This window comes from Perca flavescens, chromosome 8, assembly GCF_004354835.1.
Source record: "Perca flavescens isolate YP-PL-M2 chromosome 8, PFLA_1.0, whole genome shotgun sequence".
NCBI lineage: Eukaryota > Metazoa > Chordata > Actinopteri > Perciformes > Percidae > Perca > Perca flavescens.
The window spans coordinates 29,880,522-29,906,845 of NC_041338.1; the positions used below are offsets into that span (position 1 = coordinate 29,880,522).

General features: G+C 39.9%; 1 protein-coding gene across 4 annotated transcripts; it reads right to left on the reverse strand.

The window, feature by feature from the left end:
- Positions 1-525: 525 nt before the first annotated feature.
- On the reverse strand, positions 526-26,324 carry mfge8b (milk fat globule EGF and factor V/VIII domain containing b). Of its 4 annotated transcripts, none has more exons than XM_028585431.1 (11): positions 26,094-26,324; positions 17,429-17,551; positions 16,986-17,117; positions 15,948-15,980; positions 6,769-6,882; positions 5,989-6,170; positions 5,428-5,583; positions 4,695-4,839; positions 3,093-3,277; positions 2,474-2,629; positions 526-1,273 (listed from the first exon to the last, which is right to left on the reverse strand). In XM_028585431.1, the coding sequence occupies exons 1-11, from the start codon at positions 26,161-26,163 to the stop codon at positions 1,130-1,132; spliced, it is 1,440 nt and encodes a 479-aa protein (XP_028441232.1). In that variant the 5' UTR covers positions 26,164-26,324; the 3' UTR covers positions 526-1,129. The 4 variants fall into 4 exon arrangements, with proteins under 4 accessions (XP_028441232.1, XP_028441231.1, XP_028441235.1 ...); XM_028585430.1 differs by having other exon boundaries at positions 3,093-3,295; XM_028585434.1 differs by lacking the exon at positions 15,948-15,980.

Genomic DNA, 26,324 nt, shown 5'->3' on the forward strand with positions numbered 1-26,324 from the left:
GTCAATAGTGGGATGCTCCCATTTCTGTTGTTGGCTGCAGAGTGAATACTATATTTACATCTTGGATGTTAACCCTCTAAAGCAGTTCAAAGAAATGTACTGTAGGAAACATGAACTGAGGATTTTACTGTCCAAACCACTGCAGAGAAATATAAGGAACACTAAAACACTCACAGTGGGACACCTTAAGATTTTGCGTGTCTTATTACTGCTCAACAGAGCTTTTTTTTTTTATAACTATTTGGTATTACTTTCCCCATCAAAGAGCAACAAGCATGTTTCTTATCAGATTAAAGGTTTCTTGCCATATCAATCATATTTACTTATGTGTAGATTCACTTTTTGGTAAAGAAAAATAATAACTAAGCATTAATGTATCATCTGAATGATGGATAACATTTCACTGGACAAATAAAATTGATTGATTGTTTAATAATAATAATAATAATAATAATAATAATAATAATAATATATTATATATATATATATATATATATATATATATATATATATATATATATTCTGTGCGGCTTGAGGGGAAGTGAAGTGTTTGGTTATAGGATGTGAGCAAGCTGTCAAGTGGAGCTTATGTACATCACCAGCCGTAGGTCTTGCGAGGTTCAATGTAGAACTGATCTAGGATCAGAATCTGGGCAGCACCAACTAATACAGCAGCAGTCCTGTTACCCCTGACCTTAGACACAGGGATGAGGGAGTCAACACCTTTGATTTAGCTGCTTCGGTGGGATACAAATCGGACCCTGAGCTCTGCTCAGTGACAAAGAAGATATACGGTCGTTTCTTGAAATGATCACAGATTTGGTTCAGGTGGAAAAGAAGAGTGATCTATTCAGGAAACGAACAAAGAGGGAACGCTGTGAGCTAAACTCAACCAGAGCCCTGGTAACAGTGGTTAAAAGGTAACATCTCCCACCTGCAACCAGCCAGGGTTGGGGGTGGTGGTGTGCTACTCTGGTGTTTGCTGCCCCCTAGGGCTGAGAGCAAGGCAGTGCAGGTGTGGCTCAGGAGGGAGAAGGGAGGGAGGGAAGCGAGGAGGGAAGGGGGGAGGTAGAGAGAGGAGGAGGAGGGGGAGGAAGAGGAGGGGGAGGGAGGCTGGACCAGGCCGGCGCTACTCGTCACAGCCCAGAAGCTCCATTCGCAGGGTGATGCGCTCGTGCCACTCCCACGGCAGGATGCGGACGTACCGGGCGTAGAACGAGGGCTCGAAGATGTTCTTTTTGTGAACGTTGTTGTCGCTGTTTCCTGGGAAGATCTGGACAGAAAAAAGCAGCCAATCAAAACGACACCGATCATAGCTGCTGTTAACCTCAACGATCCAGATAACAAAACATCTATTATGCTGCTTGTTTCCTTAACGACTAAAAACAAAATGGAAAATACTGGCATCTTTTGAAGTAAAAGAGCTTTGGAGTGTTTTGGACAGCTTGTTTACTTTTCCCCCATCATTTTGTAATTTCCATATCGTATTTAATTTGATTTTTTAAAACAATATAATAACAAATACAGACACTGATGTAGGACTATATATATATATATATATATATATATATATATATATATATATATATATATATATATATATATATATATATATATATATATATATATATATATATAAATAATTTCCTGTGGAGGTCAGATGACTAACAATAAGCATATGTATATGAAAACACTCTCTGCCACAATAAAATAGGGATTAAAAAACAGTTAACTGAACACAGACACCAGAAAAAAAAATCATGTAAAATAAATCTTGACAATTAGTACAACCTCATCAACAGATGCAAACATTATCCCATAAAAAAAAAAACTGATTTAATTATAAATGTTTCATTGATTAAGTCAGAGGAAACTGTCAAGTGCAACATCCTTGATTTAATGACTTCATTGGTCTGTACTTTGGTGCACATCTGGCAGGGAAATGGATTTCTGGATGCATTATGAATGAATGCACACAGAAAACTAATCAAACCCAGTGTCGACATAAATGGTACCAGGTGTGTAGACGAGTGCGTCAGATACAAGCTCAACTATTACTCCTTCTTTATATTTTCATTTAAGACCACACAAATAAACAACCCTCTGCAAAATACTGTATTATTCTTTTTTCCAAAAATCCACCAAGATGTTTTTATTATAAATAAATCATTATTATTTTAATTAAGTTAAAAAACTGTTTATATCTTATTGTGTATTTTCCCATCAAAAGTATTTTTGTTTAATTGTCTCAATAATGTATTTTACATATCCTCAAAATGCTGTGTGCTTTTTTTGTGTGCATTGCTGCCATGATGATGCAATCCATGCATGTTTTTGAGTGAATGGGTTTTCAGGTGCCATTTTCTTTTATTTTTTATGCTGTAGTTTTTATTTTTTATTTCCACAGGGATGAATTCTGGGTTATTTTTTACTCAACATTTGTGAGCAGGTTTCTGGGCAGAGCTGGACTGACCTTGTCCTTCTGTGTGGTTGCGTCCATCACAACGGTCCAGGACGAGCCATCATCACTGTGAGCCACTTTGAAGGCTGTGACGAATTGGATGGAGCCAAAGTCTTTGGCCCCCTGCGTGATGACTCCTGTGATCTTCTTGGGAGAACCAAGGTCCACCTGAGGACACAGAAACAGCTTCGTTTTACAAACGCAGCAATGGACAAACTAAAAAAACAACAATGAACGAATGAAGACATTTATTTCAGACATATCAAAAATGAAATAAACAAATAAAAAAGCATATTACATAACATAGTATAAAACAGTATACAGCATAGACATGCCTGAAAAGGGGTAGGAAGAAGTATAAACTTATTTAATCCTACCTCTACTCCAGTTTAGCAATAAATGTTTATCAAATCACTTCCCTTCCTGACCCTGTGTACTGTCATATGCTCCCATTTAACTACGGTATATACAATTTGATATATTGATATATGTACAATTCATATACATACACACGCATATGTATAAATACACACATACATACACGCATGCACATCTATGTACCATATACTAAACATATGTACCTATACATGCACATTACATTGATATTACATTGTGCAGCTTTGTCTCTTACCTGCAGCCACTCAGATTGGTTGTTGGTGGCGGCGGTCCAGGCGTTGGTCTTTCCTTGTTTGTCCAGCCGGGCGTAGTGAGGGTGCCAGGTGAAGGCCTCGATGCCCCAGGTGCGGAATGTGCTGGAGGACGTGATCTGGCGGTCAGACACCAACCGGGACTTCATGCCCATCGGCTCTGAACAACCTGAAGTGTTTGAATACACTGTGGAGGTGAGACCAGGCAGAGAGACAGAGGAAGAGACAGAAACAAAGAGGAATGGAAAGAAAGAGAAAGAAAGTATGATAGACAGGGGACGGACAGGAAGTGGCCCAGGCCAGCCAGTGATGTGAAGCAGCAAACACACACTTAGAGATGATGATGCAGAGGCAGTGGACATAGAGCTGAATGTGAAGCCATACATGTGCAGCTTCAGGCTCCTATCTGTGAACCACCATCAAGATATACAGTGATCCTCCACGAGTTTGACTTTCTGTATCGTATCAAGTCTGTATCGTTTCACATGATGAGCAGAATGCAAATAAAGTAGAAACAAACTTGTGGAGCTCATTGTACAATTTATAAAAGCTGTAACAGACTTTATGAGTGTGGGTTAGTGAAACAGCTGCACATGTAGGTCAGATGAGCACAGGGTCAAAGATGCATGCAAAACCTTCAGCTGTACTGTTGCCATCCAGCACCATGGAGCTGCTTATGTAACATCCTCTAATTTTCATAACATCATTTTACAGTTAAGGTCATTCACTCAATGAAGTGTAATTAATTGAGTTTAAAGTACGGATCTAAAACCTTTAGAAAAACAAACATACATAACATTCATAATGAGTATTTTTCATCAAAGTGAAAGCAGTGAAGACTTGTTTTTCTGTGTTTAAAAAGGGTCAAAACTCATGCATGCTGGCTTTGATCTCATGTCAGACTGACAGTAGACCCCAAAACAAAACAAGCCTCAAATATAGCAATTTTGGAATCATGCACAAACTGGGAAGCAAGGCTGATGGGAGAAGAACAGATCTGATGAATGAGACCATAAAGAGAGAGAAATATTCAACAGTGTAATGAGGCTGGCAAGTTCTAAAGAACCACACTGGCTTTACATAAAAGAACAGCAAGAGGAACAGAAATTTGTTGCAATACAAAAGACTGAAAAGAAGAATTACATTTGCCTGCTGCAGTGACAATTTCTTAGATGATGAATATGACCAGTGTGTTCTCTGCAGTAATATTATCTCTGAGTCATTAGCATCCATGTGCAGTACGCTTGCCAGTGTTTCTACAGTAAAATATGATCATAAGGTTTTGATAAATGTGCATCTTTGTTCAAAGTTACTAAGTAGTGCAATCCTCTGAGTAATATCCTTTGAAATATGATCAATCACTGAGCGTGAGGCTGAATATAATTAGTGGGGAAACACAACAGCCAAATGCTGGTTAAAAAAAAAAAAAAGACTGTTGGATGACAAAGTTTCCCACCTGGAGTTTGAATGACTTAAGATGTGAAAAGAGTGTTTCAGTCTCTAACAAACATCAGTATACTGAACACCAACAGTGAGTGGATGTCCATGCAGCATGTTTATGTTGTGTGTTTTCTGTGCGAGTTTACCGTTGAGTTCACAGCCCACCAGTTCCATGCGCATAGTGCAGGCCTTGCGACACACCACAGGGACAATGCGGATATATTGGGCAATGATTGGGGGGTCAAACAGGTTGGTCTTGGTGCTGTCGTTGTCCACGTTTCCAACAAATACCTACAAAGAAAGAAGGCATTAGCAAACTGTGTCGTGTGCTGTTAATTTGTTATTTTTGTAACTGAGTGATACTGATAAATGATACTTAGTGGCAGTTTTGAAGTGGATTTATGTATTCTTTTTTTGTGATTAAAAGTTGTGACAAAATTTACAACATTAACACATCCCCACCCTTCCTGAACCAGTACATTTATTTTTTATTCTAAACAAATAGCAATTAAACTAAAACATGATGTAAAGCACTGCATGAAGGATTCATCTTTGTTGCATTTGTTTTTCAAGCAAACTTATAAAACTTATACTCCATTTGTATAATATACACTAACATAACTTCTCTCTTTGTTTCACAGCTGGTGTTGTTGGTCAAAGTGTCACAGCAAAGTTTCAGTAAAATGTTTTTTCTGTGTACTGTATGACATGTTTGTCATTGCTGCTCCCTCTAGTGGTTACTTTATATCTTTAAGAAACATAGTGACATATTATGTGTATTGAGGTTTGATCTTTCGATATGGCCAAGGGGACAATAAATCCGTTTAAAACTGACTTATGGACTATAGTTTATTGCTGCGTTGTGTTGCGTCTTCTCACATTGTCCTTCCTCTGTCCGTCTGTTCTGTACATGGTATAAGTCTTGCCATCCAGGCTGGATGCCACCTTGAAGGCCTTAATGAACTCGGCGGTTCCAATGCGACTGGCGCCCTGCATCACGATACCTGTAATGCGCATCTTCCTTTGCATGTTGATCTGAAAGAGGAAAGAGAAAATTAAGTTTCTTTTTTATGAGAGCTTCAATCCAAAAGTTCAACTTAATACACAAAATAAAATATAGGCAGGCAATGCTGGTATGGTAAATAGTAAAAAAAAAAATAACAAAAACATAAAAGTGCTGAGCAAAAGCCTCCTCATGTTTGTAATTGTATCAATAAATCAAGTTTTATTTTTTCATAATATACAAGTTCTAATTATTTAATGTCAGGACAGTTATTTCTAACCTGGTAGATCTGAAAAAAAATTTAAATAAAATTAAGAGTCTAGACTAAGAATAAATCTAAACATTTCCATCTATGCACTATGTATGTACTGTTACTGTCTACATGTCTAGCAATCTACCCACTTAACAATCTACATTTCTATGTACCCTGGTCTCACCTCTATCCACGGGTTCTTGTCATGTGCAGCGGCGCTCCAGGCGTTAACCAGTCCCTTGTTGTGAAGGCGGGCGAGCTCAGGTCCCCAACGCTGCAGGCCCAGCAGGCTGTAACGGACTGATGAAGCCGAGATCTGGGACTCAGCGATGCCCCCTCCCTCCATGCCGAGCAGAGAAATACAGCCTGCAGAGGAAAAGAGGGAGTGGGGGGCAGATTCTGACATTAGTGTAAGATTCCCCACTGAGGCCTTAATGCAAATTTGGCATACAATTCTGCTACTGAACATACAATTTAGACAAAATGTTTACACTATGGCTGTAGAAAAGAATGGTACTATGAGAAGGACTGATCCTTATAAGAAAGTGAAATGTCTGAATAAATGGTCACATAATCAAAATCTTATGCACATCTCTGCATATGCGTTACCTTCACTCAGCTGTGTAAACCATAAAGTCATTACGATGCAGAGCCATGAATCAGCTTAATTGAATAAAGTATTGATTAGCAGGCTCTATATGCTGCCTATTGATCATCCTAAAATGCCGCAGCCTGGCCACCCTTCAAAATCATATCATCATCATTATTCTTCCTTCAATTAATATATTTATATAACGCTGGCAATAATAGCAACATTACATGTGGATTTAGTGTACTTGCATGTATGTGTTGTTAGCTTACTTGAATACATGTGAAATTATTGAATTTGTGAAAAACACACAATTTATACCTAGTAAAATTAAGTTGTCTTATATTTTCCTGACTGTTGACTGGTCACACTTACGCAGTTGGCAATGTTTGCCCACATAAGGGGACGGGCAGTGGCATTTGAAATCTCCTTCCAGGTCCCTGCAGGTGCCACCATTCTGGCATGGCTGGCCGGCACAGTCATTCACATCTGCAGAGAGATAAATCACACCGTCACTTACTGAAGTCATAATCACAAACAGCTTACTGATCAACCGTTATCAGCCAGTCTGAAAGCAGATCACAGTTAGTTAGAAGTGTGAGTGAAGATCACAGTTCATGCTTAAGAGACAGGGATTGCTATTTCTGCATCTGCTTCATACTGAGGTTAGTTGAAGCCATGCCAACAGGACTGGAGCTGTAGTAGAGAGGCTAAGCGAGAGGAGCTTGTTTCTTGTTATTAGACAATACATGTAACTTTGATCAAGATATCTGGCAGCAACGAACCAGCTGCACCAGGAGATCATGTGGTCAGGATGTGGGGTATTTAATGAAGAGGTCCTAAGTAAATGTGTTTAGCTGGGCAAGTTTGAAAATGAGCTTTACAAAAAACCTTCATGATACATGCTGCTTTAACAGAAGAGAGGAGTATCATTAAGGGCCATTTTAGTGCAATATGTTTCATTTCCTTGTAACTCTTTGTATTGCCTCTTGATGGCGTCCTTACCAACACTATTTGCCCAGCTCAAAGTCTGTGCTAGATAAGTCAGAAAGGAGGAAAACGAATCAGCAGAATGAAACGGGAATAAACTCCTTTTCATCTCTCCCCCACAAGAACTGTCAGTGTGACTAAACCAGCTTTGAACACGCGCTATATTGACCGCATACACAAGGAACAAGGCACAAATTTAGGTGGTTGTATAGATGACTGCACACCAAAAAAAAGAGGGGTTTCAGTCAGTCCCTGAAGCTTTAATCCTCAGTGGTTGTTATTATGGAAGAAAATGCACGCAAACAACCCAGGCGCACCAATGTTAGGTTTCTATCCAACAAACACACACATGGCAGCATCTCCCTGCCCACATGCTCTCTCCATAAATAGCTCCTTGTCCAAACATTTATTTTCACACAGTCACAGGAGGAATACAGTCATTTTGAAATGTGCATCCACAAACCCTGGATAACGAGGTCCACAGTCATGACCCCCACTACCTTTTAGCAGCGACAGCTGAATATTTTAAACATGAAGCTCGCTACACTTTGTAAACACGATCTTTGATCAATTTACTGTCTTGTTGGAACAAGAGATAAGGTAGCAGCTACCTCTGTCTGTATCCAGATATATATATGACATATTACATACATATTAACAATATCATTTAATCATAGACATTTAATCTAATGAAACTGTTACAAACTATAACAAAAGCAGAATGTGTAGTGCTAATTTGGTTAGGTCAGTTTTGGATTAAGACGTGTTTAATAACCAAATACCGTTAAGTCAGTTAGCGGCATTAGCTAAAAAAACATCAAAAGGTTAAAGGTTATTCCTGTTTACATCATTTCTTTGATTAAAATCAGACAGATATTTCACAAGGATGGATGAAAAGATTCATCATTCAGTTGCTGCATGGGGCACAAATACAAGAGTATGTAGTATTTGAGTAACCTGACTCCGCCAGATGGATTGCTTCGCATTTGCTCGGCATATCCATCTGGGAACTTTCGGTTGGAGAACTTTTGGGAAGGGGCGGAAATACTGGTTAGCTGATTGGATGAAACATCTGTTTATCACCTATGTTGGTGATAGACGGGCCAAATCAACCAATCAGATCCACGAAGCGTATGAAAATACAACCACAAGCCCGCCCCTGCTGCTGCAGGCAAAGCATAGCTCGTTAGCTCAGCAAGCAAGCAACATGTCGGTAAAGGAGATTTGCCGTTTGTGTAACGAGAATTTAGGAATAAAAGGCACCATTTCAGGTTCCCGGACCATATTCCAAAAGAAGGATCCAAGAGAAAAAAAGCATTAGCGAGCGGCTAACAGAATTAGGGCTCCAAATTTTCTCTGCCTCAACATGCCAGACTGATCTGCGAGTGGAAAACTGGAGCTCGCGAGATCAGGACGGTCTCACGAGGCTAGTATTTGAGTAGGTTTCTAAAGTTTCCTAACGTCAGACTCAAAGAGGTTGACTGGACAAAATGCTCCATGTCTCACCTTGTGGCATACACACCAAGATCTCTCTCCCATGTCAGAGAACACCCGCCCCCACCTACAACCCAGAGACCTATATCAGTAATCGAAGAAAGGTGACGATGACTGCGAAGGCCTCTAGTTTTGTTAATTACCAGGGCTATACATGGCTGAAATGTGAACACTCATGGCGCTCTGTAACCATTAAATAAATGACTTCTAAAGATGCTTCAGGGTGAAAACCTTGTTACTCTAAAATGCCGACCAAGAAAAATAATACTGACATCTAATCAGCCGTTACATATTTAGCAATATCCACTATAAGCACACTGTTTGTATTTTTGGGGGCAGAGCACGTGCTAGACAGACTACCACTCCATGGCCTGTATCCAACAAACCCTAGCTGAAAAAGCACACTACCACAATATTCAGAGCGTCAATATCCGTCTCAGCATGAAGCAAAAAACCAATACAAATCTCATGCTGCTTGTTTGAAACCTGATCCTGATCGATGTAAGGCCAAGGTCAGCTGGCAGTACATGTGGTGATCAGCAAAGCTATATACGTCCAGGATCTGTGTTGCAGCCAGCAGGATTTGGGAACTAAAAAAAGGGAGTTCTAAAGGCATTATGGTCACCAGATAAAACCACAATGGCATTATTAATTTAAAAAAGGCCCAAAGCGTTCTAGATGTGTAATTTGCTGTGCACATTGTGGACTGGCTACATCGACAGGAGCACCCAGAATAGCTTTGAATCAGATCTTTGCACTCTTGTTGGAGGAATGCAGAGCTGTAAGATAAAACTTCTGATGTCAGAAAGTATATTTACAGAGTATATTATTTAAAGCTTGGTTTCTAAGCTCTCACTCTGAATAGATCAAGTCATGGTGATACCAGATCCTGTGCACTGGTAAATGATAGCTGTGGTTTTTAGAATTACAATGTCTTAAGCATTTTAAGATCTATATTATTACATTTCTGCAGTATGAACTAAATATTATTGTATTTATTGTAAGATCAGCTCACCTCAACTCAGAATGTATAATTGCTACAGTAAGTCCTCACATGTATTAACTTCTTTTTCTTTTATATATAGAGGTAACATCTTAGTCAGAGAAATAAAGTGCCATCAAACTGACAAAGTCAAGACTTAATGTCCTTATGGTTTAAATAAAAAAGGAAATCTTTGAAGTTTTAAATGTTGGATTTCCCCTTGCAGAACGTCTAGAGTTATTCAAAACCACATTATGGTTACAGATATTTACACAAATGTGGTTGTTCTAGTTTCGGAAGGATCTCAAGCAAGTCGCTCAACCCCCAACTGTTGTGTGTTCAACGGAAGAAGAGTTACAGATGTGAATATGCAGTACTTAACTATATGAGTGAATACCAGAATGCTGATGAAAAAAAAGCTCAGGAAACCTATTTTGATTGAAAAGGGATTCAAGAAATTAAAAAGGTGCTGTAATTAGGGTTGTGAAGATCCAGCCAAAGAATTTGAACATCAACAACTTCTCAAGCCCTCCCCCTCTTTCTGCTATAGCTCTAACAGTCTCCTAAGCCCCTCCCCCCACAAGGGAGAATAAATGCATGTGCCTGAGCAGTGATTGACATGCAGTTAGACACCCCTCCTGGGCCTGATTGGTGAAAATGAACAAGGAGCTGTGGATTTTTGTAAATCACACTACAGGCTGTAGGTGTAGTTTTTTTTTTTTATTAACTGCTTCATGTATTTCTACTCCAACATAGGGTCCGTTTCAGCAAATATGACAGAAAGTTAGTTTTATAAGTCTTACCTACTGCATCTTTAATTAACCAACTTCATTTAATAGTTTGCTAGTTTTAGCAGAATCTGGGTAAATGGGTTTACTGTTAATCTTTTACTTTCTACAGCAAGATTATTTATAATTAAACCAACTTAAAGGCAAGGCTCAATACTTAACTGTTTTTCAACACGTGATTTCAGTTTCCATAGTCATATCAGCAGTTACATATCCATGAGGACACCCTCTGTGGTTAACTGTAATAACAGCCCTTTTGCTGTTGTCTTGTTTATCTGTGAAGGTCCAGCCTCATCAGTCAAAACAACTAACAGTTGCTTCTGTTACTTAAGATCATGTTATGATTCCTGGTAAGCAGCTTGGGGATCTAACCTACTGCATCGGTGTGTGGTTTGCCAGCTGCACAGCAGCAGAGAGAAAAAGTGCTCTGAGGGTCTTCACCATCGCCCAGAAGATCATTGGCTGCCCTCTCCCCTCCCTGGATGATCTTTACAGTTCCCGCTGCCTCAAAAAAGCCCAGATCATACTAAAGATCCATCTCACCCTGGACACTCTGAACAGCTGCCCTCGGGCAATTAAAACACTAACAAACAGACTGTTTTTATCCAAGAGCCATAAAAAAAAAAAAAGACCATTCTATTCTCTATTCTAACAGGACAATCTAGTTTGTTTAATGCAGACAATAGTGAACCAGGAAATGCCAGTCAGACAGCACTAACACACAGACAAACACATATATTACATACACAAACAAACACACCCTGTACTCAATAGGGGGCCATTGAGCCCAGTCTGCCCACACTACCACATCCTTAGAGGAGCCAAAAACTCCCAAAACAAGAGGAAGAGCAGCACACTCATACACACCCCCTTTGATGACTTTCAAGAAGCAAATAACTGATTTAATCTTATGACAATCTGGGATTTGGAGGCTGTAACTAGAAAAAGACTCCTTCTTCCCTCTCGTTTCCATCCATCTGCTTTGGCCCAAAGTGAAGTGAACAGCTATTAACATTGCTCTCGCTCCCTCACTACCTCTTTCCCTCCATACTTGAGTCTCCCCATACACGCACACACACTCCTTCTCAGGAATCTATAAAGGCTTTTAGGCCAATTTGACAGGACAGTCAGAAGTGCTGCAGTCAGACCTGAGTAGTGAGTGTGACATTGTCAGGAGGGCAGACTTAATTCACCGTTCCGCCTCCACATTCACTTTTCCGCCTGGCAACAGTAGCAGCGCTGACGTTGCAAGCGCTCTGCGTGGACCGCCACTTTCTGTTGGCTAGACTGGCACAAGAAAAGAACCATGTGTGTATGTGTATGCTAAACAGTCTGTATATGAGATCATGAGCTGTGTGTGGTTGTTTATGTGGGATGTGCAGCGCACACGTCATAATCTTTTTCCAGTGGAGATTTTCTTGCTCCCTTGATCTATTTCTCAGAGGATTTATTCAGCAATGAAATACATTTGAACTACATATTGGAAAAAAAACGCATTTGTTCTTCGTCGTTAACTTCTTTTCCATAACTTATAGTATTGACTAGTCCATCTTAAAATTCTTTACTGTTGTTTTTATTAGGGGTCCAAGCCAGAGTCTGGAAGAACCGGTGGTAGCGAAGCCACGCCGTTCGCACAGCAGGGCTGTGGAACCCGATTGTTTTTCTAAGGATTATTTTTCTTCTCCGCCTAAAACTCTGACTACAGCCTAAACCGTACATGGCGGGGGGTTGCCATTTTCAGGACTGGTCCAAAACTCCGCAAGGACCTCAGGCGCAACGATTGACCCACTTCCACCACTAAGTTGTTCCATTATTAATTTGACTATTATCGCCACTGTTCATCATATCCCCAACCGGCCCGTCAGACACCGCCTACCAAGAGCCTGGGTCTGTCCGAGGTTTCTTCCCAAGAGGGAGTTTTTCCTCGCCACTGTCCCACTGCTTGCTCTTGAGGGAATTACTGGAATTGTTGGAATTGTTGGGGCTTTGTAAATTATAGAGTGTGGTCTAGACCTACTCTATCTGTAAAGTGTCTCGAGATAACTCTTGTTATGATTTGATACTATAAATAAAATTGAATTGAATTAAGTGCCGCTATAGCAGAAAAACCGCATTTGGCCCTATAACATAATATACACCGGACATTCAAAACCCATATATCCACCCGTTCACCTGGATCGAACTGAATCACGTGATATAGGCCACGCCTATCAAAAACATATTTTTTCGATCTCCTCCTAGACCGTGCAACCGATCTGCACGAAACTTGGCACGTAGCATCTCCAGACCGACCTGACATAAATGTATTAAAAGAATCTTTATAGGATAAAAATTGCGCATATTACGCACAAACAAATTTGTGTAGCTACCTATGAAAACACTAACTTTGCCATATCTCGGCCAAAATAAATGCTATCAACACAAACCTTTAGATTCTTTTTTGATATGACCCTTTGGAGGTGCCCCACACACATTTTACAAAAGTTGGCCACTAGGGGGCACTACAAGTACAAAAAGTTTATATATCATGAACAGCTCATCCGATTTTTGCGAAATTTGGATGGTACCATCTAGAGCCACTCCTGAGGCCACCCCTACAGTGAGATACTGATTAGTCAAATTGGGCGTGACCTATGGGACCCACGTTTGGATTCACCACTTACACTAAAGTGAATAACTTTAAATGTATAATGGGAACTTGACCTCACTTACCAAAAATGACACGTTATAATTACGTCAAACGTGTTTTTGCCTATAACTCCCACATTAGACATTGCACATTAGAAAACCTGATATAGGCCATGATATAGACCCCGCCGATTTCTGCTGAAAACTGTTTTCGCAATATCGCGCAATACCAACTTTTTCGAACTCGTCCTAGGCCGTGCGACCGATCTGCACGAAACCTGGTACAGAGCATCTCCAGATGGCCCTGACCAAAAGTTATTCAAAGAATTTTGCTACGTTGAAGTATGCGCATTTGACGACCAAACTAATTTCCCTTGCTAGCTACGACACACATATCATATCTCAGCCAAATTACATTTCATCAGCAAAGAACTTAAGATCTTTGTTCAACATCCCACTAAGATGCTCTGTACCAAATTTGGCGAAGATCGGCCATAAGGGGGCGCTATAATCAATGTTTATTTATTTTGGCCAATAATGCATTTAAATGGGAAATTTGCAATTGCAATATCTCTGCCACAGTAAATGCTAGATGAAAGATGTAATGTAAGAGGTTTGTTCGGCATGGCACTCTGAGGCTCTGTACCAAATTTGGTAAAGATCGGCCATTATGGGGCACTATAGTCAACATAGACCAGTTTGGGCCTTTTTACCCCTTCTGGAGGTCGAGCGCACTTCTGATTCATAACTTTATAACTATAACTAGTTATAGATGTTTTTGTTCTCTTCCTAGCCCTTACAGAAGGATTTGCATCCAGCCTAGAAGTCCAGCGTTTTTCAGGGTCCTTGTGCAATTAATCCATACTGTTACATCCAAGATTGATACACTGTATGTAAGAAATGTAAATAGTTTTTCCGTTATATGAGTTATAATGTTCAATATGTTTATTTTTGCACTGGATGACTCCAAATATACAGAACTGTTTTAGACAACATAAATGCTTGGGTGGCATTGCTGTGTATGTGATATCAATAAATATGACATTATTATTTTGAGTATTGGCATAAGTGAATGTCATGAGGACAAAAGCGTCTGGACTTGTTTTGAAAATATTTTGACCACTGCATAAGGTACAATGTTTATTTTTTCACTATTTGACTCCTAATACATATGAAAACTGATTACGACAGGAGATTGGCTTAGCTTTTATTGCTGTGTGTGTTAAATCAATATATATGTAGTGATGAGTGGGGCAATGGATGGTAGACAGGTCTTAATGAAAGCTGATGGGATGGGATCAGCTGTTCATACCTGTGGTGAAATGTGAAAGCACCACAAGGGACAGGAAGAGAGTGACTGATAGGGTGGAGGGGGGGAGGCAGGTGTGGTGTTTGAAGAAGCAGGGGAGATGGTGAAGTTGTTGTAAAAGGTGTTGATTTTGGATTGAGAGAAAAGAGTTGCATTTGTCCACTGTGAAGGTTGTAGAAATGTTGTCAGGGGGGGTTAAGAAGTTTGTTTATTGTAGAGAAGAGAGTCTTGGGTTGTTGGAGCCGGATTGTACGAGCTGTGAGTGGTAGTAGGACTGGGCAGTGTTTAGGGCGTTTTTGTATTGGTGAAGATAGTGTGTATATGCATGGAGGTAGACCGTTAAACCAGTACATTTGCAATGGCAATGTACCGCAGACCTTGCGGCTCACACCACTCAATATTTACTGATGTTTGACTCCCCACCGTAAGGCTTTGGGTTCCGATTTTGCGCGCTCCCCGGGGCGACTGGCATCGGTGGCTTGGACCCCGTCATAACTGCTTGTGGTTCTAGTTTTCTGTTTATAGTTTTTAAGATGCAGTGGTTTGTGTGAAAACAATATATTCTTCTACATCCGGCTCCAGTTTTACAACACCTCCATGTCATGGTCTATTTGGCTGTTTTCTGATTACAGTGAGAAGATTGTAGTGACATTTCACACAAACCATAGGAAGTGGCTGCCATGAGCCTCATTCCTTGGCCACACACAAATTAGAGAGCACTTAAACTGTCACAACACAGTCATCAGTAGCTGTGCATGGAGGGGCACCTCCCTGACCCAGTAATCCTCAGGGGGGATTTTAATAAAACAAACACGGTCAAATAATTTCCCCTCATCATTATCCTTGAGGCATTATCTAATTAGTGTAAATGCCTACTTTGAACAGGGCTCTAATTCTGGCAGCTAAGCTAACAGTAGTTGGACTTGTTGACTCAGTAAAAGAAAACACAAACAAATTATAATGTTTGCATAAATATGGGCTGGAGAACCATAGATTAAAATAGATGGTAACTTGGAAACAACTTAACTGGTTCAGAAAGCAAATAGTATAGTTAAACTGATGAGGCATGAGGGATTTGAATGACATCTTTTTGTCTTCAAGGAAGTCTTCCGGTCTGTGTGGGTTAACTGATAAAAAGGGCCGTGTATCTAAGGCTAACATGATCTTACTGCCGGTTTTACGGCTAGCCTTGAATCATAAACAAGGAGATAGCACTATCATCTTTCAGATAGTGCTGAACTCAGCAGCTTCTTTGTCTGTGACTGTGTGCTGTATGTGCAGTTTGTGTGTGTGCCTCCGCATGCAGCCAAGAGAACAGAGAGCACCTGGATCCAAGAAGGAACACACACACACACACAGTTACCTTTTCTTGAACTTAAATCTGCCCCTTGGACACCTAGAATAAAAAGGCATACATGATCAAACAAAAAATGCACTTAGGCTTTTCCTAAAAGTCCCACTTCATTCCTGCTAAATCACTTATTTGGGCACACTTGGCCACTGTTATTCTCCCGCCTTCTCGAGCAAACAGTAGCCATCTGTCTTGTGTGCACGGCTGGAGGCAGTTGGAGGAGCGCAGCACATGTTCCCACCGTTGCTTCTCTCTCTCAGGCTGACCCTGAGTGAACCAACCTGGTCTGAGTGACATGTAAATCAAGCTCCCATAAGGACGACAGCTGTCTGTCTGGTGGCCACCACTCACAGCAGCTGTCTCCATGTAAGTGTGTTGGTTGGACAGATTAAAAAGGGACCTCATTAGACTTGCCAATTAATTGTATAGGAATGTAAATCGATAGCCTGTCAAAGAGGGATACTAGCATATCTGCATCACTGAGACCTTTAATGTGGTGTGCTGCTGCAGCTCAAAGTAGTAAGGATGTACTGCAGCAACTAGAATGATCAAGGCTAACGATAAAGATTAATAATTGCTACAAAATAAAAATGATAATGTTAAATAGCTCCACTAACAAGCTAAATTACACTTTTAGGAAGAAGAATATAGCCCCGAGAAAGGTTTTGTTGATATAAGATGGCATCTGAGATATGCCCACTGAGCTTGACATTTTGCTGTTATGAGATTTTTTCTCATCCTTCATAGTCAGCCTTTCCATCTATTTATTACAATACAGTGGTGCCTTATGACCTGGCCTACCAAAATTGAAATACACTGAAAACTTTTATTCTGGCCACAACAAAAATACTTACACATAAAAAAAAAAACAGAACAACTTCCCATGGATCATGATATAAATATCCAAATATGACAAAGTGGAACGGATATTCAGTCGCGTCAGAATTACAGTTACCCCTGATCTCACATTTATTACACAACTCTACAGGAAACATTCATAGCTATTAATATAATCCTGATAAAACGATTCAAGAGGGAGCCCAGACTTACTGTTCTGGCAGTGGACTCCGTCGAAGCCTTGCTGGCACTTGCAGACGTACTCGCTGAAGACGTCACCGCGGCGGGAGTGGCCTGTCACCTCGCAGATGGCATCATTTTTGCATGGGTTGGGGTTGCAGGGTCCTTTTGGATATGGAGAAAGATACAAAAGAGGAAAGAGAGTCAAGTTTAACATAGGTTTTGTGTAGGAATTGGAATCAGGTAAAGGATAGGGTTGATCAATGTACAGTTTAGAAAATGAAATAATCTTTTAGGGCTGCTCTCATTTAAAATAAATGACTATTTAGCTTTAGAGCTATAAGTTACACATTTTCTAACCAGATCATACTCAGCACAAATAAGGAATTTCATTGTGTAGCCTATATTGTCATTGTCTAACCAGCAAACTAAAAATAAAAATAAACTCTAATTTCGACCTTAGAGGCATCGCTTACCAGTCTCAGTCTCATTGCAGGTTTCTCCAGAGAAACCATCAGGGCAGATACAGATGAATGGAGCTCCTGATCCGGTCACACAGGTTCCACCATTAGTGCACACATTCACCTCACAGTAATCACCTGGAGAGAAAAAACATAAAACGGAATTAACTAAAACAAAAAAAAAGATAGAACGAAAGTTATATTGCGTCAAATTAAAAGAAATCTTCTAATCTTGTAGAAAATATTTTTGTTTTCGATTCACAAAACCGCACGAACGTCAAACACAGAAAGTATTATTGTGTCATCCTCACCCATAATCATATTGTCCCTCCCGAAATCAAAGACAGCTGTTGGGCATAGGACTTCGGCTTAAAGACTCATGACTGATGTTTGTTAGGGTTACAGAGTGAGTAATGGTTATGGCTACTCATAAATCAAAACTGAACAAAAGAAGAAGAAAAAAAAACTGTTTATATTCATACCAGTTTAAGTTTCCAATAAGAAAGAGTTAAATGTGTTCTGAGAGAGCATCAGATAATCCTGCATTTTTCCATTATTACATTTTCCACTCTATTCTCTAGTTGGCCTGCTGAATAAAGAATAACCCGGCTGCTGCAGGTTGGAAGTGATGGTCTGAACAGCTGAGTAAGCCATCATGACACTGTAAAAACAAGACAAACACTGGATGCTTCCACCAGCATCACTGCTGCCTGGCCTGAACCTGACAATCCAGCAGATCTCTGGGCACGAGGGGAATTGGAAAAAAAAGAATCAAGAGGCGTGTAGTGGTTTTCAAAAGCATGTAGACCAAATGAGCAATGGTTTACAGTAAAAGAGTTTTAATCCAAAAGGAGATTTCTGCCCTTCGGAAACTATGACAACATTGCTTACAAAATAATTAATGGCAACCATTGGAAATTCAGTAGCCTATGATACATGAGTGAGGCAGCCTAGTTCCTAACAAGATTACACTGAAATGAAATTTTGGCACATAGTATACACACAACATATAGAACCTAAAAACAAGTAATTACATTTTTCTCAATATAGATACAGCACATAGCATTTTGGAAGTCAAAGTTGTAATGACATCCTGTTTTGGCATGTAGAATATGGAGGAGGTGAATAACTGGGAGCCTTTTACAGCCATGAACACAAGGAAGGTGTTTCCAAGTTAACATTTATCATTCAGATAATTGTTAAGGAAATTGAGGTTGGGTGGCCCAAGTGTGAAATTGGTGGTTTAAATACCACACTGTCTGCCATAGAGGCTAAAAAGGAGCTCTGGCCCCGTTTTGTGTTTCAGCAGGGTACTTCTTTCCATCTCAAACTAAATAGACACATGGGAGTAGATAAATATTTTTTTTTAGACCAAAGGCGTTTTATTTTGCTGACGGTATAATTCAGAGGCCACAAGGCCATGGCTGAAAATGGCATTTTGACTTGTAACATTCTGTGCATCGCTGTGTCATCTCCATCTTTCTAACCTCAAAATTCACACACTCACACACATCTTTTCCTGTTTTTAAAACACTCAAGGATGAGAGCACTCTGAGAAGCTTATTTAGTGCCAACAGTGAAGCATTGTGAAAAGACTAGAAAAAAATTAACTATATTACAAATGAACATACTAGTTTGTAGATTGCATTTAGCAGTTTTATTTTAATCTCCTGATGTACAAAATCTGGACTCTCTAGATATATTATCCATCAGCAATCGAGGAGATGTGGGGTAGATTTGTGCCATGTTCACTGAGAGAGAAGGGAGAATGGCAAATGAAAGGGATCCACTTTGCCAACATCCTGTTTGGCTGTTTATCCACTGAAGTGCACTTCCCATGGATGTCCAGTGTTATCAGTGCTGTATCCAGTGTCATGGCCTTCAAGTGCTTTCACATCTCGTGGGACTGTTGGACAACAGGCTTGGCTGGCACCGCCACCACATAGTTATCCAAAAGCTGCTGCCTGTTTATCTTTGGAAGGAACACAGCCTCCCTTCCTACACTGGCAGATAGCTCACTTCAGGAAACCCTCTTAAAAGCTGAGAAATAACAATGGTGAATAAATGACCTGAGAAGACTTTACTGCCGACTTATGAAGTTAATACAATCAAGAAATAGGAAATAAGAGAGACACCCCACTTCATTTAAGGGTCTCTGTAATCGTTGCTTGTGATCTGAAGGGTATTTTAGCCTGGATGCTCTTTGAGGAAATGAAATTAGGGATGTATTAGTCAAGGTGGTCAGCCAAGAGACAGTGGTCAAACCACCAGAGCCTCCTTCAAAATCCCCAGTGACGCCACGGTCTGTAAAAACCACGTCCATAAAATTACACGGGAATGAAGAACAGGGTGTTTATTTCTTTCCCCCTATTCATACCATATTTGAAAAACGATGGGATTTCAACATGTTTTGCATTGCACATTGGGTCATGACACACTCAAAACAAAAAATAAAATAAACTTGAATTCAACCAACTAAAGAATGCAGTTCTGTGGTTTCCAACTGTAAACTCCACTGCTGTTTGAGAGGAAACCAGAGACTTGTTATTTCCCATTATCTTCAGCAGACAGAGGAATACAGATTCAGATAAGCAGGAGTTTATATTTCAAGAGAAATTGTGGCTGTAGTTTCAGTTTATTGAGAAACCAGTGCAGAACAAAGGCTTTTATTTCAACTATTCAAACTGACACACACACCACAGTTTAAAGGATACAAAAAAGAATACATTTCCTAGTGATATCTAGTCTTGCAGAGAATTTTGGTTTTATGTTTTTTTTTTTTTTTTTTTTTTTTTTTAGATCTTCCTCTCTGATATTTCTGCCTCCACCACAATCCAGTGCAGGTGAATGGAATTTCATTTTGTGGTGCTCCCTGCATTGAAAAGTTACATTTTCAAAATTCAACAGTGACATCTCTCTACAAAGTCAGCGTGTCTCTGTTTTTGTCAACAGTTTTCATAGGAACTGCTTTCTACTCAAGCTATTGTCCAGATGAAAACTGTTGACAGAAACAGAAATGTTGAGGTTACATTTTTCAAATTCCACTTTTAAATGCTGTGATCACCTCAACTGTGTTTTAGAGGTAACAGAAATCTCACAGATGTATATCTAATAACCTGGACAAAGAAAACCCAAAGTATCTGCGTGGCCAGATACTACAAGCTGTTAATGTGAAAGGCTTTTGTGTTATTTGAACAAATCTATCCTTTAAGCTGCTGCAGCCGCCTATTAAAAGAGGTAATTAATCAGTTATCCAAAAATACATCAAGTATTGGCACACAACTGTTTTTCCAGTCTATAGTAACCCACTTCAGGCCACATGTGCCTGAAGAAGGTTGTTGCTGAAGTAGGCTAGTGACTCCTTTATTACAAGAACCACGATAGAAACATAGCCATAGCATGTTAATGCTTGATATTTTAGTATATGAAGGTGTGGACCTGTAAACATAGGCTGAGTTCCAAAAAGAATATATCAGTTGTTTTCATGATATAAACACACCAATATATGAATTGCAATAACTAACGATGAAAGAAAGCGATGAGTCATCTGACAACATAAACACATCTAATTTGCAGCATTTAATAATGCTGTAAAAAAACATTTAATACATTCGTCAAAATGACAGCAGCGCAGTACCCAACATGGTGCCCCACTTTGTCCTCACCACAGTGACAGATTAGAAAGGTATGTGGAGTTATGTTTGGCAGGACAAGCAATTTCCAAAGGGCATTGTGCTTTTCTCACTCCTTATGAGTCATGGTCTGTGCCTTTCCCATGATGCCTCAGCCCAAGAATGAGGTTTAAATACCAGACAAAAAAGCACAGAGCCATTAGAGCCAGAATAACAAAATAAATCAGTCCCCAATAAGAACCGCTAAAAAGAAGGTGTATGTGATCCTGCAAAAGCTTGAGCCTCAACTATAAGGACACAGCTGGGGGTGGACATCAGCGCATGTAGCAATATTTGTTTAACAAATCAAAAGATACCAAATAAGAAATAATCCTAAAAGGAAGTTATTACACTAAAGTTGGGTATTTTGTTGTTAGCGTCTGTTAACTACTTGCATACAGCCAATAAACCTTACTGTATAAACCTTGTATTAACCTTATGGGTTGAACTATTTTTGCCTCTGTGCAACTTGGCTAAAAAAGCTCTCAGTATCAGCCTCGTAGAATGACTACAGCGAGTGCCGCCGTTTTGCTTCAGGGGGCTGGGTCTGGCATGAGTGACCATGGCATGCCTTGTATTTACTTCTGGGAAACAAATGAGCAGCAGCACAAAAAAACATTGTGCACATGTTTCCTGTAGGAGCTTCACAGAAGAAGGAGTTACTACAAGTTAATCGGCTGCTACTGAAAGGATCAACCAGAGGGCTAAGTCAACACATTGGCCCTCTGACCATATCAGGTGAATAGACAACAAGGAAACATAACCCTTTTCTAGGGCTAAACAGACGTCACAAAAGAAAAAAAGAGTAAAGGACTGTTTGGTAAAACGTCTTCAGGAAGTCATTAAGAGCTCTGCGCCATGACTCATGTCATATCAGGACAAAAGGGTGGGGGTGGACTCTTTGAGGACCGTTACTGCAGCCTATATTAGAGAAACAGTGACTGATTACGGTGATAAATTAGAACTTGGATAAAAATTGGCTTGAAATAAGTGGAGTAGGCTAGCCTTGATCAGTTTGATGTTAAACAAAATCATTTCTGGGGGTTGCAGTGTTTTTTTGCCATTTACCGCATTACACAGTGCACCGCCATGGGCTAAAATCTCTTTCGTCTGAATTACTTTTGAGTTATCAAAGATGACAAGGAATATTATCAGTAACATACAAAAAAATAATGCGCCAAGAGAGTTTAAGATGGCTTTAAAGGAATGTAAGTCAAAAGCACAAGGTCAAGGTACAGTCATCTGGACTATGTATATTAGCCTACCTGGTGGTTATGCAGACGCTGATAAATGCATGTGTACGTGTGTGTGTGTGTGTGTGTGTGTGTGTGGTTACGTCAGTGCTCATATCTGATGTGTCCTGAGGCCTGAAAACAGTAAAAGCTCTGCCCTCTGCTCTGTCACGCACACACTAGCATGCTGGAGTGTATAGGCTGGCAGGCAAGTGTGGGAACTCAGTGTTCCAGAAAGAAAAGGAGAGGCCTGCGTCACACTCACATGTCCAGCCCTTGTTAAAACTGTTAAGGATGTGGGGAAGCATAATAAGGATTGAGACCTGTAGAGTGCTCATCTGCCAAGCTAATGAGTGCTCGCGACATAAGGAGAGGGGAACCTGCACACGTGTAACAGGAAGTGGATTTATCGAGGCCAGGGCTGCCCGAGTCCTTAAATTACCCTAGGCTTTTCAGCAGGACTCCAGCTGCAGGTGAGCTTTCTGTAAGCTGTGCTACTCCAAAGCAACACAGCCATCTGCTACTGCTTCAAAAAAAATAAAAAAAACAGGGGCCAGCCACTAAAAATACACACAGGCGTCACGAGCCGTCAACCAAACAACAAGCTTTTCTCTCTGAAGTAACTGAAATCGAGCCTGGAGTAGTGTCACAACGAACGTCTATAACTGAATGAAGTTGTTCAGTGAGTTTCTCTGATCATATGAACACAAAGATTTTGTGTGAACATTTCTGTCTCTTGGATTCAAGTAGCTCTCACTTTGTCCTTGGCTCAATATTGAAGCTCACATGACCGCGTGTAAAATATTTATCATGGCAGATTGGAAAGTGGGCCAACAGACACTAATAAAGTGGCCCAAATTAGAAGACTCCATATTGCAATGAAACATTGATTAAGGAAGCTATTCAAAATTCAAATGGAAGAAAAAGAGCCGTTCCTGTCCTGGGGGAATTGGTGGGAAAAGAAATGATAAAGTCATCAGTGCTGAAAAAGACAGCAGCCTGAAGGGAAGTCCTAATATGGGCAGATGGTAAAAAGCGACACAAACACTCATATTTCTTACACACACATTCACAAACTTACTGACACAAGAACACTGGGCTGGGCTGCCTCTAACCATTTTCATTATCAATTAATCCACTGATTATTTTAATGATGAACTGATTGTTTTGATTTAATACAAATTATTTATTCAAATGTCATGCTTTGTATAAATGTCAAGTTTCCACCCAACAGTCTAAAACTCCAAATTATTTAATTGTTATATCCACATGACAAAGGAAAGCATCAAATCCTCACATTTTAGAACATGGGATAAACTTGGCCTTTTCACTTTTGAAATAACTAATAATTAATAGAAAATTTGTATTGAAACCCACAATAATGATTATTTTAATGCAGAGTGAGCTACAGAAACTGTTCAGTAATTAAGGAGACCCGATTAGTCAGAAGAAATACCATAAGCAGAAGTAAGGGGCAATAAGAATTTATATAATCCCTTAATCATAGTCAGTCCAGTCAACTGCAGGTGAAAATTAGCCTGTATGGCTAAAGCTGACACAGCTACATGTTGGACTCAAGTGTTCATGTTAATTAATGTGCACTGTCCCTTCTAAATAAATAAACAACAAAACAAACATGATCCTAAATAAAAGTCACTGTATGATTTGACTATTTTAGTGGAGAGGGATCATCCATCACGTTAATTAAGTCCAATAGCTGTCCAATATATGGGCAATTAAACCCTATATTACACCCACAAGTAAATTTGCACCAATTTCAACTGAAAATAATTCATATTATGCACCTGTCTTTATCCACAAATTATACACATACTCAGGGCACGCTATTGGCCCAGCGTCTGGCTATATTTAGCCCTCGTTCACTCAGTTGCCCTAAGTGTTCTCCTTGTGAGAAAAGACTGCCTCAGCCCCGACACAGAACACCATTTTCCACTTCTCTCCCCTTAGCAGCAAACAGATAGGACAAGTAAGCTATAACCTGCTGAATTGAACCTAATCAATCAGGTAAACATGGGGGGGAAAAGCTCAGCTCTTATTCTGCCCAGTAAACATTTTGCATGACACAGCAGCAACAAGTCCCGTCTCCCCCAACTCCATGACAGTGTGGAAAGCTCTTGTTAAGTGCTGTTGTGGGTGGAAGTTCACTTGCATGCCTGTGTTGGCAGCTGCATCCAGAAAAGTGACTCAACGTTGTGGCCAGTGCAACCACACCTATTCTCCACGGCTGTCCCGTCCCTGAGCCTCGAGGAACAAACATGTTGGGATGTGTGCGCTTCTCTTCAGGCTGCATACGGTTTCAATTCAAACTAAAAGTTTAAGAGAAGTGTGTTAAACATTTATGTAAGTGATGCACCTGGGAAATTTAACAGCCTCTCTTGTCATGAAAGTCTATATAAGGACGTTACAGGACAAGGAATGGATATACAGGCAGGACATTTTTTGGGGTATCTGTTAAAATATATCAGTTATGTTTGGTTCCAAGTTAAGTACCTGCGTTTCTTTGAACAACTATATTTTTCCCTTACGAAGTCAGATGTTTGCATCTGCAGCACTGCAGTGTGTTTGTCAACATAGTGGATCAACACAAGCATTTGAAAACATGTGCACCAAACTTATATGAAATGCAGAATGTGTATTATACTGTATAGGGTGTTAAGAAGGGCTATGTTTTGTATGTTAAACAAAATGTTAAAACTTTTTTTTAATTTTGTTGCCATTTATTTGTGACAATTGTCTTTCGTTTTTCAGCTTCTGTCTTTTCATATGCAGAAGCAATTCGCTTATTTTCTGATCTTTATATTGGTTTGTTTTATTGATACTGGGGGATTTGAAATAAAAAACCCAATTGTGAAAAAGATTTCATAAGCAGATGTAATGCTGCATTCAGATTACAATAAAATTCATAAGTTACATTTCCTTGTTAGATCTCCTTGAAAAGATCCCTGACTTGTAGTTGTAAACACTGATCCATGATCCATTAAATGTTGACTGTTTCTCTACTCAAAAAGTCCCATGTCCATCAGACAAGAAATACACACAATCTGTCTTTTACACCGCACCAACCCAAGTCATGAATTCATTCTGCTTTTTGTCGATGTGCAAAAAAAAAAAAAACTCAAAATGGAACAGGAACATTTTGACATCTGGAAAATACATCATCACACCAAGAAAAACACTTGTGTGACATGCGCCTTATCCATGGTCTGTGAGCAGAAAATGAAGGCAGGAGAATCAGGCCATTTGTACCCATTGTCCATTGCCCTAAATCTGTTTGATGCATGGAAATGCAAACAAAGCAAACTGCCACTGGCATGAGGTTAACACTGGGCATGTATAATAGCCAGCCTATGTGTGTCATGTTCCTTAAAAGGGGCACTGCGAAAAAACTGGCCTTAGGTATTATTTTTGTTATATACATTCAGCCATAACAAGAGTGTCTGTCCAAATGTTACAAAACCTACAGATAATATCGATTCCAACTGATTCGCTTGAACGTGCAGAAATTCTCTCTTACTTTGGTGACGAATTGACGGTGCCAGGCTGAGATTTAATACCAAACACATGCTAAGCGGATAAAACAAAAACAGCAAGTGAACCAAGCTACTGCATTTCCCACTAAGTTTAAAAGAGAGAAAAACACAGAGAAATAGCTACTTTAACCTAGCTACAACTTAACTGTAACAGCAACCCCTCAACAGCGACGGACGTTAACTGCGGCGGTTTGAACTGTAAACAAAAACAAAAGAGGCAACTTACCGTTCACTCCAAACACCAGGCAAGCTGTTAAAAGTTGCAGCCAAAGTACGAAATGTGTCTGCTCCTTCATGGCTGAGTTGTTGTCAGTCGTTGATTAGGTTAGCTGCAGTTCGTTAGTTACTAGGTAGTTAAAGGGACGACAGGAGGACAGCGGCGTATTGGACGTTGTTGCTTCTGTGGCTTGAGCTTGTTGTGCGGCTCTAAACTCCCAGGCAGCAGCAGTAGAGCAGG